At 34.7% G+C, this 14718-nt stretch overlaps 2 protein-coding genes across 2 annotated transcripts; both read left to right on the top strand.

Moving 5' to 3' along the window:
- Nucleotides 1-3: 3 nt before the first annotated feature.
- On the top strand, nucleotides 4-3429 carry LOC106161791 (uncharacterized). Its single transcript, XM_013538819.3, has 4 exons — nucleotides 4-412; nucleotides 866-964; nucleotides 1265-1609; nucleotides 2237-3429. The coding sequence occupies exons 1-4, from the start codon at nucleotides 94-96 to the stop codon at nucleotides 2311-2313; spliced, it is 840 nt and encodes a 279-aa protein (XP_013394273.2). The 5' UTR covers nucleotides 4-93; the 3' UTR covers nucleotides 2314-3429.
- A 1299-nt stretch (nucleotides 3430-4728) lies between these two features.
- LOC106161816 (acidic fibroblast growth factor intracellular-binding protein) lies at nucleotides 4729-14229 on the top strand. The gene is made up of 10 exons (XM_013538845.2): nucleotides 4729-4855; nucleotides 5154-5352; nucleotides 6056-6182; nucleotides 6424-6524; nucleotides 6744-6877; nucleotides 9093-9201; nucleotides 9553-9619; nucleotides 9939-10025; nucleotides 10368-10465; nucleotides 13396-14229. The coding sequence occupies exons 1-10, from the start codon at nucleotides 4774-4776 to the stop codon at nucleotides 13475-13477; spliced, it is 1086 nt and encodes a 361-aa protein (XP_013394299.1). The 5' UTR covers nucleotides 4729-4773; the 3' UTR covers nucleotides 13478-14229.
- The last annotated feature ends 489 nt before the right edge of the window (nucleotides 14230-14718 follow it).

Raw genomic sequence — 14718 nt, 5'->3', positions numbered from 1 at the left:
TTTATTAATTGATGATTCAGGAAATTTCCCATTACGCCAAGATGTAAAATTGCTTACAAAAGAAAAAGTACTTCATTCCGAAGCAGTCGGTCTATGATTCAACAATTCGGAGAAACAGAGAAAATGTTGAGGCGAACGGGTATTTCTGGGGGGCGTCTTTGGCGTCTTTTATTATTATGGTTTCTGATCACACCGGATATACTAACCACATATGCCGAGGAAAGTGACACTGCCGCCACTGGCCAGTTAAGTCCAATTCCGTGTGGACCTGGCGGTCAATTACAATGTGATCCACGGACGCAGTACTGTGAGTTAGGTATTGAGCGTTGCCATAGTTGTGCAGACTTGTGCCACCCCGCCAGATTAAGGGCCAGTCCGGAACTGGAGACGGAGTGCAAGGAGCAATGCGCGGGTAAGAGACATCATTACAGCCATTGTCTAAATATAATTTAACAAAGTAATTCTATGTTGGTTACAACCGAGTGACCAGATCATTTCAAGACAAAACTCTTACTCGTGTCAAAATACTATACCGGTAACTGCGGGGCTGCGTGGTTATACCATATTATATTGTTTTGTTCTCTTTTTGAAACAATAATTTTTTTGTTAACAATCAATGAAGTGAATACATTGTGAGATTTAGATTAGTTGTGAAAAAGGGCATTGTAAACAAGATTAATCAAAGAATAGCTAAAGATACCACGATTCACGGACTTACGCTCTTACAACGAGAAATGTCCAAAGTTCGATGAGATAAACGGGTTAAGCATACCTGTACATGTAGTATGAGTGGGTGGGAAATGTAAAATGACATTTTACTTCACTCATGCTTTAAAAATGCAGAGGGTGTTTATTTTTTCTTCAGGATATCTCATGTTCACGACAACCACTGCCACACCTACGGTAAAGCAGACTGCTCTCCAAGGTTACGGCTTTGGGCGTGACCAACATCAAACAAATACAGGTGGGCGGACAGAATTAATTATTAAGACTGAATTGATTGGCTAATTGTTGAATGACAAAAAAGCAAAGTAAGGCGAACATGATGCTATAATTATAACATACATGTACCTAAAGTGTGAATCACTGTATAGATTATTTACTTTAATTTGCTAGATACAACAGTCTTAAAATTGATATTTAATCATCACTATCGTCTTTATAGTAAAAGATATACATGTACATATCCGTAAATGAAATTAAAGTAAATATTGTTTTTGGTGATTTCATGATGTAAAAATGTGATATCTATATTTCATTTCAGGCGACATCTCCGGTGTGATAGAGAAGCTTCCAAGCTTTGGTATAGGAATAATAATTTGCCTGTGTATTCTCATTATTTTGGGTGTTGTTAATATGATCATCATGGTATCATGCCTAATACTCAAGGTCAGGAAACGTGATGTCAAAGACGTGAAGAACAAAGATGAGGAATATGGTCCTCAATTGGACTGTAAAAAGCCTTTATTAAAGAACGACCAAGCTAGAAACGACGAAGAAATTTCGCGAAATTCGTCCAGCGAGACATTCGAGGAGACGTCCTTTAAAAATCAAAGGTCAAAGATGGTGATCGGGAGTTCAGAGCCCCCGCCGCAGTACAACTTTGAAGGTAAATAACAGAAAAGAATAAATGGGGGATCTCCTCTTTTTACGATCTTTATATGATTTTCTCCTCCTACCAGAAAGGTAATCGGAAGAAAGAGAGATTGAAAATCAGGTATGCCATATGGTACAGCTGATTACTTGCAATATAGCCATGTATGAAAATAGCTATCTAATTTAAAAACGTGCCGTATTTCGTCTTACCATAAAAATAAAAATAAAAATACATTTTTTTTCTGGGAACACAGTGCAACGTTAAACTACCTATGACTGAAGTTCTAGGATATTAGGAAAGGGTAATTGGTAAAGTAAAAGGGTAAAGTTTTAATGGTCCCTAAATTCCCCTATCTATTATCAGCAAGCCATAACCGTTCGGCAACGCCAGGGACATGCTGATAATAAAGAGTTGAGTCTTCAGGGACTTCTTTAATTCACGGTGTAGAATGTTGCGTCACAAGCGTCATTCCCTGAAAGCTGGTGGCACGTGGGTTTCACTATTGTTAATACTTAGAATAGAACCCTGTGATAAATTAAAAATATATACTCATGCGTTCCTAAACCTCTGAAATTTATTTATTTATTTATTGTTAGAAATTTTAACTGAAACTAAAGCCGTTGTGTTCTTTTTCTTCAGACGGTCAGACAGCAGACTCTTCTCTAGACCTTGCCGCGGCTAACTCTACTAACGTTACCGAGCCCAAGACAGCCTAAAACGGGACAAATGTTATATTTAATCAACTTTCAGAATCTCAGAACTCAAACAAAATCGCTGTTTTCAGACTGAAAACAATTGGAGAGCATTTCTCGGATATGAGGATATATAAGATCTCTGTGACAGAGATCGTGCTAGAGAATAAATGATGAAAAACCCCAGCACTATGACAGCATTTTGCAAAAATTGCTGGGGATCTGTCTTCAAATGTAAATGCAACAGTGATGAGTGGATTGATAGAATGACTCTAGAATGAATAAAAAATGTATTGTTGTATTCATCTAACAAGTATTGAGCCACTTTTCTGTTTTCGAATATTAATATTAATATTAATCAATTTAAATGTCGTAATCAAAATAATACGTGGAGACCCTTGCCAGTTGCTTGGTTTAAATTTAATCAACCTGTTAGTTTATTTGTTTTAATCCTATTTTATCTCATTTTTTGGTCTATCATATAACAGTTATAAACATGTGCCAAACATACATTAGAAGCATGGACCTTCAATGTTTAGCAAATATTTATTTAATAAATATAACTGACATATCAAAACTTGGGATTAAAGCAAGTTATCTACATGCATTTTATAGTGGTAAAATAAAATTGGACATAATCAAATGGCACTTTTTTGTCTAACGGCAAAACGTTAAACTGAAGCTTAGTTGCGATTTTATACTCTCAGTATGTAGACCTATGCCGTATTAATAAATTTTTCATTTAATATTTGTGAACAATTTGTATATTTTGACGCCATAATATTTGTGACTCCTTCACGCACCGTTTTGTTGTTATCAATTAGAGTGCACTGTGGTGCATGTATTAAAACTTCTGTGGTGTCTTCATAGCATCTTTATAATTTCTATTCTGATAGACTATGGCATTATCTGTGACGTCTCCATACATCGTGTTATTAATATGTTATTGACATTTCAATATAGCAGGCTATACATAATCTAACTGTGACGTCAAAATTTCTCTAAAGCCTTCAGGAGACATGCCATGTGATATTACGTTTTTGTGAAGTCCTCGACGTCTTGTTAATATGCACCCAAACCCAATATAGAGGTGCATTTCACATACTGAAGTGGCAAAAAATAAAATTGAATGAATTCAAAGTTGTATTCAATTTTTTAAAACATAAATGTGTATAGAACAAAAGTCCACGACTGTTTCAATTTAAATTCAAATTTCAATTTTTACCATGACTTTTACAGTACCCAAAGAGCCCAAAATGGTAACGTGTGTTCCAAAAACGCGCCTCTATATTGCGTTGGGGTCACAATCTCTGAGGCGTCACTAGACAACGCCGTCGATTACCGCTCTATTAAGATACCGGGTAACTATCACACATTGTCAGCCGCATTGTGACATAATTGGTATCACAGAAACAGTGAAGTGGTTTATTGACAACGAGAAAACAACAACGGTAACATTGGATAGGACATGAAGTTGGCCATTTTTAGTCCTCAGAAGTAGGCCTACTTTGATTAGCTTCAAAATCACTTTCAGTGGTATAAACTAATGATACTTTCATGGATAAAGAGAGTATCTACACATTTCCTAGTAAAAAGGTTAAAAAAGAGTGAGGGTTGAAAAAACATGAATTAATTTTTTTACTCAATCTGAAGACAACTGCCTTCTTCGCTCCCGAAAAAAAAAAAAAAAAAAATTAGCAGAGTTTCTTTGTATGGGTGGAATATTCATGATTCTTTCCTTTTCTTTTTCCCGTCTTTGTTCGAAACTTTATATAATTATTCTAATGTCCCGTTTGAAAATAATCTTTGGAGAAGTTTCTTTTATTTGACAGTTATCAGTAAAATACAGATATGCCTACCTAAACGTATTTTGGCGACGTCCAGTAGGCTCTATATATTTTGGCGCGACAAATGCCCATGCAGCGCAGCGCGTTCATTAATGTAATATAATAAATTTGGTATGTATGTATGTTAGTCTGGAGAGAGATAGTTTTAGTTTAAACCCCACGGATTTGCTTAATTAGAACTAGACCTTCGCTTTAACTTTTAGAGAAACATATTTTCAAATTGATTTTTTGATAAATCATTAATTGATTGAAAAAATATCGGTTTACTTCATTTTGCTTTGTCTAAACATGAATTTTCTTATTTTTTAATTTATTTGTATAATTTGTTTGCTTTAAATGTCGCAAATTTAAACAGTCATTTTTTATTATTCTACACACTTTTCTTTATCTTTTAAAGGATCTGTGAAATTAATTATATTGAATATAACAAGTATAGGTCTAAGTCATCAACAACATATGGAGGTACGCTAGCTCTTTTCAGTAAAGAATTTACTCACCTGAAAAATAAACCTACCTAAGGAGAAAAAATGCTGAACGCAAGGAACACATTACTTTTGTTTCCAGACCAGCGATTATGACGTCAAAGCTCGTCTCATTTTGCCTCGATTTCGATCTAGGTCAATTTTTGCAGAACAACATGGGTGAAGTGAATATATTTGTCGGCAATGACACTTTGATAGACACTGATATATATGAATTGTGGCTGAAGGGGTACACAGGTAGGCGAGTAAATTATTATGCTGTTGATGCACTGTCTTTACATAATGTTTTCTCGGAGAAATAAATTGTATTTCAAGACAAAGCGAAGAAACAAAGTAAACGCCGATCGCTTGTATTTTCATTACACACTCACTTAGCACAGTCACATACGTTATTTAATATTTATCACATATAAAGAATCCTACTTATTCTATGTTTTTGACTTAATTTACTTATCATAAATGCGGTGTTGATAAAATCTTCAAATATTTCGGAATGGGGTCTAAATTGACAGTTTATTAATGCCGCTGGTTTTAGCACACGAAGCAGCAGTGGTTCAGCAACAGAAAGGAATCTTGCAGCAGTATGGGGCCACGTTTGAAATGTTGTTCAGTGACACTGTGGACCATTACCGCACCTTTAGCATGCTGGAGAGGTTTTACAAATACCCCAGCAAACTGATTGACACACCTGTCTTTCAAATTAACCCAGAGACAAAAAAGATGCTGATTGAAAGGTATGAGTAATAAAATATAAAGTGTTTTTTGAGGGGTCAAGCCAAAACTCTGGAGCAGTGTTAGACCAGATAGACAACTGTTTTATGTTGGCCTGAAAAATTGTAACATTTTCATCAGTTTTTAAATATAAGGGTTCATTGGTCCAAAAGTTCTGTAGTGAATGCTTGGTCCACTGAACCCTTCTAACTTTTGAACCTTCGAATTGTTTCATTTTTTGTACCATTATGAATGTTGAGATAGAGAACTTAACTATTTCTTGTTCCAAAATATCAAGTTTACTATCAGTCATTGAGTTAAGAGGATTTATGATGACCAATCCAGGATATCTATTGTAGTTTACAAATATGTGACATAAACCTCTGTATGTGTTAAAGTGCTTAGAATTACAAATGTCTGGGTGAGAAATCATAAGACATTATAGTATGTGAATGCCAGACCCAATAGCTTTTTTTAAACCAGTTTTATGGTACACTAGAAGCTAATTACAATTTGTTGATAAAATAGCTTCCATTGCAATGCCTTTATCTGCATATGTCTACAAACCTCTGCATATCCATCTCCTTCCAGTTAAAATTTTAATCTAGATAAATCTGTTATCATCTGACTTTCATTACATATCATATTACATATCACACGAGTACAACAGAACATCACCAAAATCATGTAAAAGAACAGCTTTAGTCAATTCTAATTTATCTTTAGGTATTATGAATTTGATCCTGAAGTGGTCAGAGAGTTCCTTGGAAAGAAGTTGTCATCGAGAAACAGAAAGGATCTCGATGATATCAGTGAAAAGACACGGGTGTCTCTGAAAAGCTGCAGGAGACAGGTATTGTTGATTCCATCTTGTAAAATTTCTGTAGAAGAATATAATTTATCTGCACTCTAATATTTCTTATGTATAATAGATATAATGTAGCGATCAAAACTGTTGTGAAGGAATTATGATATTATCTGATTGTTTAACACATCCTATGAAGCTCTCCACTGGTCAGCCATTGCATGGGTTTGTTTAGAGTTTTGTGTGAATTAATTTGGAAATGATTAAAGACAATTTTTTTTTTTTTCAGTTTGACAATGTTAAGCATGTGTTTAAAACGGTGGAAGACATGATGGGGTCCCTAGTGGAAAACATTAGGACACTGTTTCTTATATCAGAAGAGTTGGCAAAGTATGGCACCTTGAAAAAAATAATAAGTTCTATAATAGACAAATATTCATAAGAAATTTATGCATAGTATTTCACTGCACATTATATACTGTGTACATCCTTTATGTGAAGTTACATTCATAATTAACAACATGTAATGAAAAGCTAGGGTTTACCAGTTCCAGTTTATTTATGAATATGATTTAAATAAATGACTAGGCTTTCTTTCGTTTATTCCAGAAAATATGCTGCAATAGTGTTTATCGCTAATAACAGGTTTGAGACGGGGAAGAAGAAACTCCATTATTTGACCTTCGAAGACTTTGCTTTCTGTGCTGACCAAATGATGTCGCACTGGACGTCGAGGGCTAGAGGTCAGTGGATAGGTCATAGGTTAAAAATTGACCTTTTTAAATTTCAAAGTTCAGGTTCACAAAGAAAAATTTCTGAGGTCATCTTATTAATTTTAATGCTGTTACATAAATCCATATAGTTACTCAACTAACAAGTTTCCTTTTTTATGTACAGACACAGATGTGTCTGTACATATTGCCATCACCTGCGTCTGTCGTCGCCGTCGCCGTCGCCGTCGCCGTCGCCGATCATGTCGCCGTCGCCGTCGCCGTGCACTTTCAGCGTTAACACCATAAGTGGAAGACAGTTTTACTTTTTGGCTTTATATTTACAGAGCTGACTAATATTCATAAAACGCAGGTCAAGTTCGAAAATCAGCATGATCGGGCCATTATTGTAGAATTTATGCTGTTTTTTCACTTTTTAGCATATATGCAACACTGTTAACACATTTCAAGGAAAACCGATAGGCCTGTTGTCATGAAACTCACAGGAGTAATCAGTCTTACTAAAACGCAGATCAAGTTCGAAAATCGGCATGATCGGGCCACTATTTTAGTATTTATGCTGTTTTTTCACTTTTCAGCATATATGCAACACTGTTAACACATTTCAAGGAAAACCGATAGACCTGTTGTCATGAAACTCACAGGAGTAATCAATCTTACTAAAACGCAGGTCAAGTTCAAAAATCGGCATGATCGGGCCACTATTTTACTAGTTATGCTGTTTCTTACACTTTTTAGCATATATGCAACACTGTAAACACAATATAAGAAAAACAGATGGGCCAATTGTCATGAAAGTCACAGGAGTGGTCAATTTTACTAAAATGCAGGTTGAGTTCGTAAATCAGCATAATCGGGCCATTATTTTTGAAGGTATGCTGTTTTTTCACATTTCCTCAGATTCAGTTTTTAGGCATGTTAACAGTCTCATTATTAAACTAATAAGATACGTGAAAGTGTTTGTTTGACATTTCCTGCATCTTTACAACATTGTTAGTTGATTTTGTAAAAATGATGGTAAATATGTTATCGTGTATTGTGTAATAAAGTTTCAAAAATGGAAATAAACTCATTGCAGTTTGTCAGATTCAATCATTCACTATGTTCAGAATCTCAGAATGGAAGAAATTGGACATTTAACACTGCTCTATTGATATTTTTCTCATCTCATCAATTTTCTTAGTTGATCATATAAAAATGGCAGTAAACTGTTAATTTTATTTTATGTTAAAAATTGTTAAAAATGGGGAAAAAAACATTTCAGAACAGTGCTGTCTTGTTTACATTTTGGCATTTTCAAGTTGTGACTTTGAAGTTCCATGGGCCTGAAGACCTTTGCTAGTCACATTTTCTGAATATCCATGATACTAATATTTTATTATTAAAAATTGATGGTCATTATGCTGTTAAACATTATGTAATATTGCATCAAAATTTGAAAAAACCTATTTTGGGCACTGCTCCCATGATTACCTTTTAAGAAAAACCATGTCACTTACTGTGCTTACAGGAAAGAAACATGGGACTAAAATACAGCTTCAGTAGGCAATGCAATCTGCCAGTTAAACAGTTTTTTTTGTGAAAATTTAATTTTTCACATATTGGCATTTTCAAGATGTGACTTTGAAGTTCCACAGGCTTGAAGACCCAGGCTAGTCACATTTTCTGAAAATCCATGATACATATATTTTGTTATTAAAAATTGATTGTCATTATGCTGTTAACCATTATGTAATATTGCATCAGAATAGAAGAAAACACAATTTTGGGTGCTGCTGCCATGATGACCATTATGGGAAAACCATGTTACTAATGATTGCCAAACTTTCAAAAAAGAAATACAGGACTAAAATGCAGCCTGAGTTGGAAAAGCAGTCTAATTGACTTCTTTTTCTGGAAGTTTTACATTTTCAAAGTGTGAACTTGAACTCCCATGGGCCTTAAGTCTTATACTTGTTTCACATTTTACTTACATTGGTATTACCTGTTGAGCATAATTAAAATTTGATGTTGAATTTGCAGTTTAACATAATGTACTTTTGCATCAGAATTGACAGTAGCCTATTTTGTTATTTCCTGCTTTTTGTCTGTACATTTGACAGCTTTGCTGCCTTGTTAATCAGTGTAAGATTTGCATGCGAATGTTGACATGAAAAGATTGTATAAAATTTTTTTTAATTTATTTTTATTATGTAGATTTTATTGCAGTATTTTGTGACAATTTCAGGGGTGAAGACACTGACCAGTGAGGACATTGATACAGACCTGGACCGAGATTTTCTTCAGGCTCTTAGAGATGTCAAAGAACTGTCAGATTATGTGGAAGAACATAAAAGGTAATACTACCACTACTATTTATACTGGTTCTACTACCTGTAGGACCTCATGTGTAACTTTATACCATTTAGAAATGCACAAAATGAAATAAAAAAGATTGTCTTTTTTTTTTTTACAAATGATTGCCTGTGGATTTTGATTAATAATAAATTGAATGAAATATCTATCTTCCTATTTCATAAATTTTGTAGGCAGAATAATTTGTCTTTGTGATATAATACATCTCTAAATATTTTTTTCCATTTTGTTTTGTATTTTTATATTAGCTGGATGCATATGATAATCTTTTTATATTAGCCCTCATTACCTTGCTAGTGGTAATAACATTATTATATTGTATTTTTGATTAGCTTAGTGTTGCGCACACTTACAGGACTGAGTGACAGAGCTTTTACAGACATTGAGCAAAATTTTAAGGTATGTTTTGCATGCAGAAATAATGATATGATTATGTAGTATCCATATCTTTACCCAGTGCTATCACTAAGAGCCTCAGTCATCTTAATACAGATCATCTATTTTTATATGATAATTAACTCTTTAATTTGAAAGATAATTTTCTCTTACACTCTGGAATGGGCAATTAAATTTAGATTGCTTGTATTGTGCAACATTAAAAAAGAGGCAGTTATTTTCTGCATCCAGATTTGAGCACAGTTGGAGAAGGTTCAATTTTGTTTAACTAGACATTTTCATGTGGCCAATTAGAAATTAAATGTACATATTTCTGTTACAGAATATTTCAAAAGTAATAGTTGGTATAGGGAGTGGACTTAGCCATAGTAAAGAATCCAGGGATTTATTTTTGGATTTAGTAGAAAAGGTAACATATGAAATGTCTGGTGTTGGGTGAAATGTCTTGTGAGTTGTTTTTCATCTGTTTCCATCATCTTACAACAGACTCATAAAAGTCGTGCAGATGTATAGATTAGGGTAATTTAATTGTTTTTTCAAAAGAAGGTTTGATCAAGATGTCTGTTTAATTTATTATATTTCAGTTGAGAAATATTTTTAAAAAAGTTAGATCTAAGCACCTTTTAAGAATGAGGGGAAATTTCTAAACTTGATGTTAATAATACAAGTTTTTAAAAAACTTTCATTAAAGAAATAAATTGCTTTTCAGAACTCCCATGTTAAGACACTACAGTTTTTTTCTTTTGTTTAGTTTATAGAGCCCTGTCGGCAAGCTATGTGGACCAAAGATGATGTAGAGGCATTCCTTAATGCCTACCTAGATACCAGTCACATGGTAGAGCACTTTAGGTATGGGATATTATTTTAGATCTGTTGACCCATTAGAATTTGTCCCAGGTCAAATCAGAGCACTCGGAAGATATTGCTCGCTTTTTATGTACAGACACAGATGTGTCTGTACATATTGCCATCACCTGCGTCTGTCGTCGCCGTCGCCGATCATGTCGCCGTCGCCGTACACTTTCAGCGTTAACACCATAAGTGGAAGACAGTTTTACTTTTTGGCTTTATATTTACAGAGCTGATAAATATTCATAAAACACAGGTCAAGTTCGAAAATCAGCATGATCGGGCCATTATTGTAGAATTTATGCTGTTTTTTCACTTTTCAGCATATATGCAACACTGTTAACACATTTCAAGGAAAACTGATAGGCCTGTTGTCATGAAACTCACAGGAGTAATCATTCTTACTAAAACGCAGATCAAGTTCGAAAATCGGCATGATCGGGCCACTATTTTAGTAGTTATGCTGTTTTTATGTACAGACACAGATGTGTCTGTACATATTGCCATCACCTGCGTCTGTCGTCGCCGATGCCGTCGCCGATGCCGATGCCGATGCCGATGCCGATGCCGTCGCCGATGCCGTGCACTTTCCTTGTAAACACGATAAGTGGAGGACAGTTTTATTTTTTGGCTTTATATTTACAGAGCTGATGAATATTCATAAAACGCAGGTCAAGTTCGAAAATCAGCATGATCGGGCCATTATTGTAGAACTTATGCTGTTTTTTCACTTTTCAGCATATATGCAACCCTGTAAACACATTTTAAGGAACACCGTTAGGCCTGTTGTCATGAAACTCACAGGAGTAATCAATCTTACTAAAACGCAGGTCAAGTTCGAAAATCGGCATGATCGGGCCATTACTTTAGAAGTTATGCTGTTTTTTCACATTTCCTCAGATTCAATTCTTAGGCATGTTAACAGTCTTATTATTTTACTAATAAGATACATAAAAGTGTTTGTTTGACATTTCCTGAATCTTTACAACATTGTTAGTTGATTATGTAAAAATGATGGTAAACTTGTTATCGTGTATTGTGTAATAAAGTGTCAAAAATGGAAATAAACTCATATCATTGCAGTTTGTCAGATGCAATCATTCACTATGTTCAGAATCTCAGGATGGAGGAAATTGGACATTTAACCCTGTTGTATTGATATTTTTCCCATCTCATCAATTTTCTTAGTTGATCGTATAAAAATGGCAGTAACCTGTTAATTTTGTTTATGTTAAAAAAATTGTTAAAAATGGAAAAAAAACATTTCAGAACAGTGCTGTCTTGTTTACATTTTGGCATTTTCAAGTTGTGACTTTGCAGTTCCATGGGCCTGAAGACCTTTGCTAGTCACATTTTCTGAATATCCATGATACTAATATTTTATTATTAAAAATTGATGGTCATTAAGCTGTTTAACATTATGTAATATTGCACCAAAATTTGAAAAAAACTTATTTTGGGCACTGCTCCCATGATGACCATTTAAGAAAAACCATGTCACTTACTGTTCTCAAACAGTACAGTAAATATGTACAGATGTGTCTGTACATATTGCCATCACCTGCGTCTGTTGTGGCTGGCGTTGCCGTCACTGTCACTGTCACTGTCGCCGTGCACTTTCATTGTAAACGCAATAAGTGGAAGGCAGTTTTACTTTTTGGCTATATATTTACAGAGCTGATGAATATCCATAAAACGCAGGTCAAGTCCGAAAATCAGCATGATCGGGCCATTATTGTAGAAGTTATGCTTTTTTTTTTCACTTTTCAGCATATATGCAACACTGTTAACACATTTCAAGGAAAACCCATAGGCCTGTTGTCATGAAACTCACAGGAGTAATCAATCTTACTAAAACGCAGGTCAAGTTCGAAAATCAGCATAATCGGACCATTATTTTATAAGTTATGCTGTTTTTTCACATTTCCTCAGATTCAATTCTTAGGCATGTTAACAGTCTCATTATTTAATTAATAAGATACGTAAAAGTGTTTGTTTGACATTTCCTGCATCTTTACAACATTGTTAGTTGATTACGTAAAAATGATGGTAAACTTGTAATCGTGTATTGTGTAATAAGGTGTCAAAAATGGAAATAAACTCGTATCATTGCAGTTTGTAAGATTCAATCATTCACTATGTTCAGAAACTCAGAATGGAGGAAATTGGACATTTGACACTGTTCTATTGATATTTTTCACATCTCATCAATTTTTTTTTTAGTTGATCATATAAAAATGGCAGTAAACTGTTAATTTTGTTTTATGTTATAAAAGTATTAAAAATGGAAATAAACCCATTTCAGAATAGTGCTGTCTTGTTTCACATTTCCTCAGATTCAATTTTTAGGCATGTTAACAGTCTCATTATTTAATTAATAAGATACGTAAAAGTGTTTGTTTGACATTTCCTGCATCTTTACAACATTGTTAGTTGATTACGTAAAAATGATGGTAAACTTGTAATTGTGTATTGTGTAATAAGGTGTCAAAAATGGAAATAAACTCATATCATTGCAGTTTGTAAGATTCAATCATTCACTATGTTCAGAAACTCAGAATGGAGGAAATTGGACATTTGACACCGTTTTATTGATATTTTTCACATTTCATCAATTTTCTTAGTTGATCATATAAAAATGGAAGTAAACTGTTAATTTTGTTTTATGTTAAAAAAGTGTTAAAAATGAAAAAAAAAAACATTTCAGAACAGTGCTGTCTTGTTATACTTGTATCTGCAAATGTAAAGAACTCTTTTGATGTGTAGCCTATCACATTTGAGAATGTTAGTGGTGTACACACACATACACACACACACGCCTGTCCTTCTACTTGCCTACATTTGTGCGTGCACACATGGACACACACACACACACACACACACCATGTTTTATAGGTGTCACTTTTCATGAGAGTTTCACTTTATTGTAGGTCTAATCCTCAAATGGCGAAGATCTGGGACAGGTACATGGTCATGATCACGGCCTGCATTGTCCAGATGTACCACAAGTGACATGGTGGGCTGTAGTCAGGGCAATGACACAGGACAAACCTTGGCTGTAGTCATGGCAACAGAGGATAAGCAACAGTTCGAACTGAGACATGCTGTTGTCCAGTCAGTGACGCACAGGACAAACCTCGGCTGTTCTCATGGTAACAGAAGATAAGCAACTTGTTTGGAACTGAGACAGCATATGCTGCAGTTTGGGTAGCGTAAGAGGTCAAACCTTGGCTGTAGTCATGGCAACAGAGGATAAGCAACAGTTCAGAACTGAGACAGAGCACATGCTGTTTTCAGGGTAGTGGCAGGGGGGAGGTATTGTTAACAACTGTGACAGAGGATAAGTAACAGTTTAAATCTAAAGAAGCTATAAACTACAGTTACTAATGCAGCCGGGATAATCAAAGGACCAAAGTATGGCAGGAAGGACAAATGAAGGAACTGAACTGCATTAAGGCCAATATTGGGGAAAAATGCAGTTGTGACAAACGAAGAAATAACAGTAAGGACAAAAAAAAAAAGAATCGTAGCGATAACAATTGAAAGTCATTATTGGAGCGCTGTGTGCTGCTGTACCCTCACAATATATTGCAATGTACAGCAAATGCACGGTGCACTTATGATGTGTATGGAATTTCAGAGTTGACACAGATGTCAGCACTGTATGCCATTTCAAGAAGTTTTGATAACAGTCCTGTGAATCTGTCTAAATTATTTTCTAATTTTTTGTAATGGTAATGATTATTAAAGGGCGTTGCTCCTGATTTTGTTTTTGTTTGACCGATTGTTTGAATTGATTGTGCCATAAAGAGTGCGTGTTTGAAAATGATTGTTAATTGAGCTCGAAATAATCGGTCTTTACCTATGACATCCGTGATGCATTTAATCTGCTTATTGAAATATTTTGAATAAAAAAAAACCCAACAAAATCATTGCAATTCACCTAGTTAACTATGAAAGATGCAGTACTCGTAAGTTGTGATAAACGGACCAACCGTAGCGTCGGTACATCTTGAAAAGTGAAACGTTAAAGAAAGCGCGGTGTCCGTTCTCCCTTTTATTTGATGCCAAATGAATTAGGACAACCATTATTAAAATTGAATTTCAATACCCGATGAAAAAAGGATAACTAGTATTTATTTACCCCGAAAGACAACAATACAATATTTATATCGTCATATTGCCGGTTCCAACATCTTCCTTCTCGCGTGACCTATTCTCGTGCCCCGAATTTCATCGCATGCTTTTTAAGG

This window comes from Lingula anatina, chromosome 2 (assembly GCF_051362555.1).
Source record: "Lingula anatina isolate TDL-2025a chromosome 2, LinAna3.0, whole genome shotgun sequence".
NCBI classification, from domain to species: domain Eukaryota; kingdom Metazoa; phylum Brachiopoda; class Lingulata; order Lingulida; family Lingulidae; genus Lingula; species Lingula anatina.
This window is presented reverse-complemented; position numbering and strand designations above follow the sequence as displayed.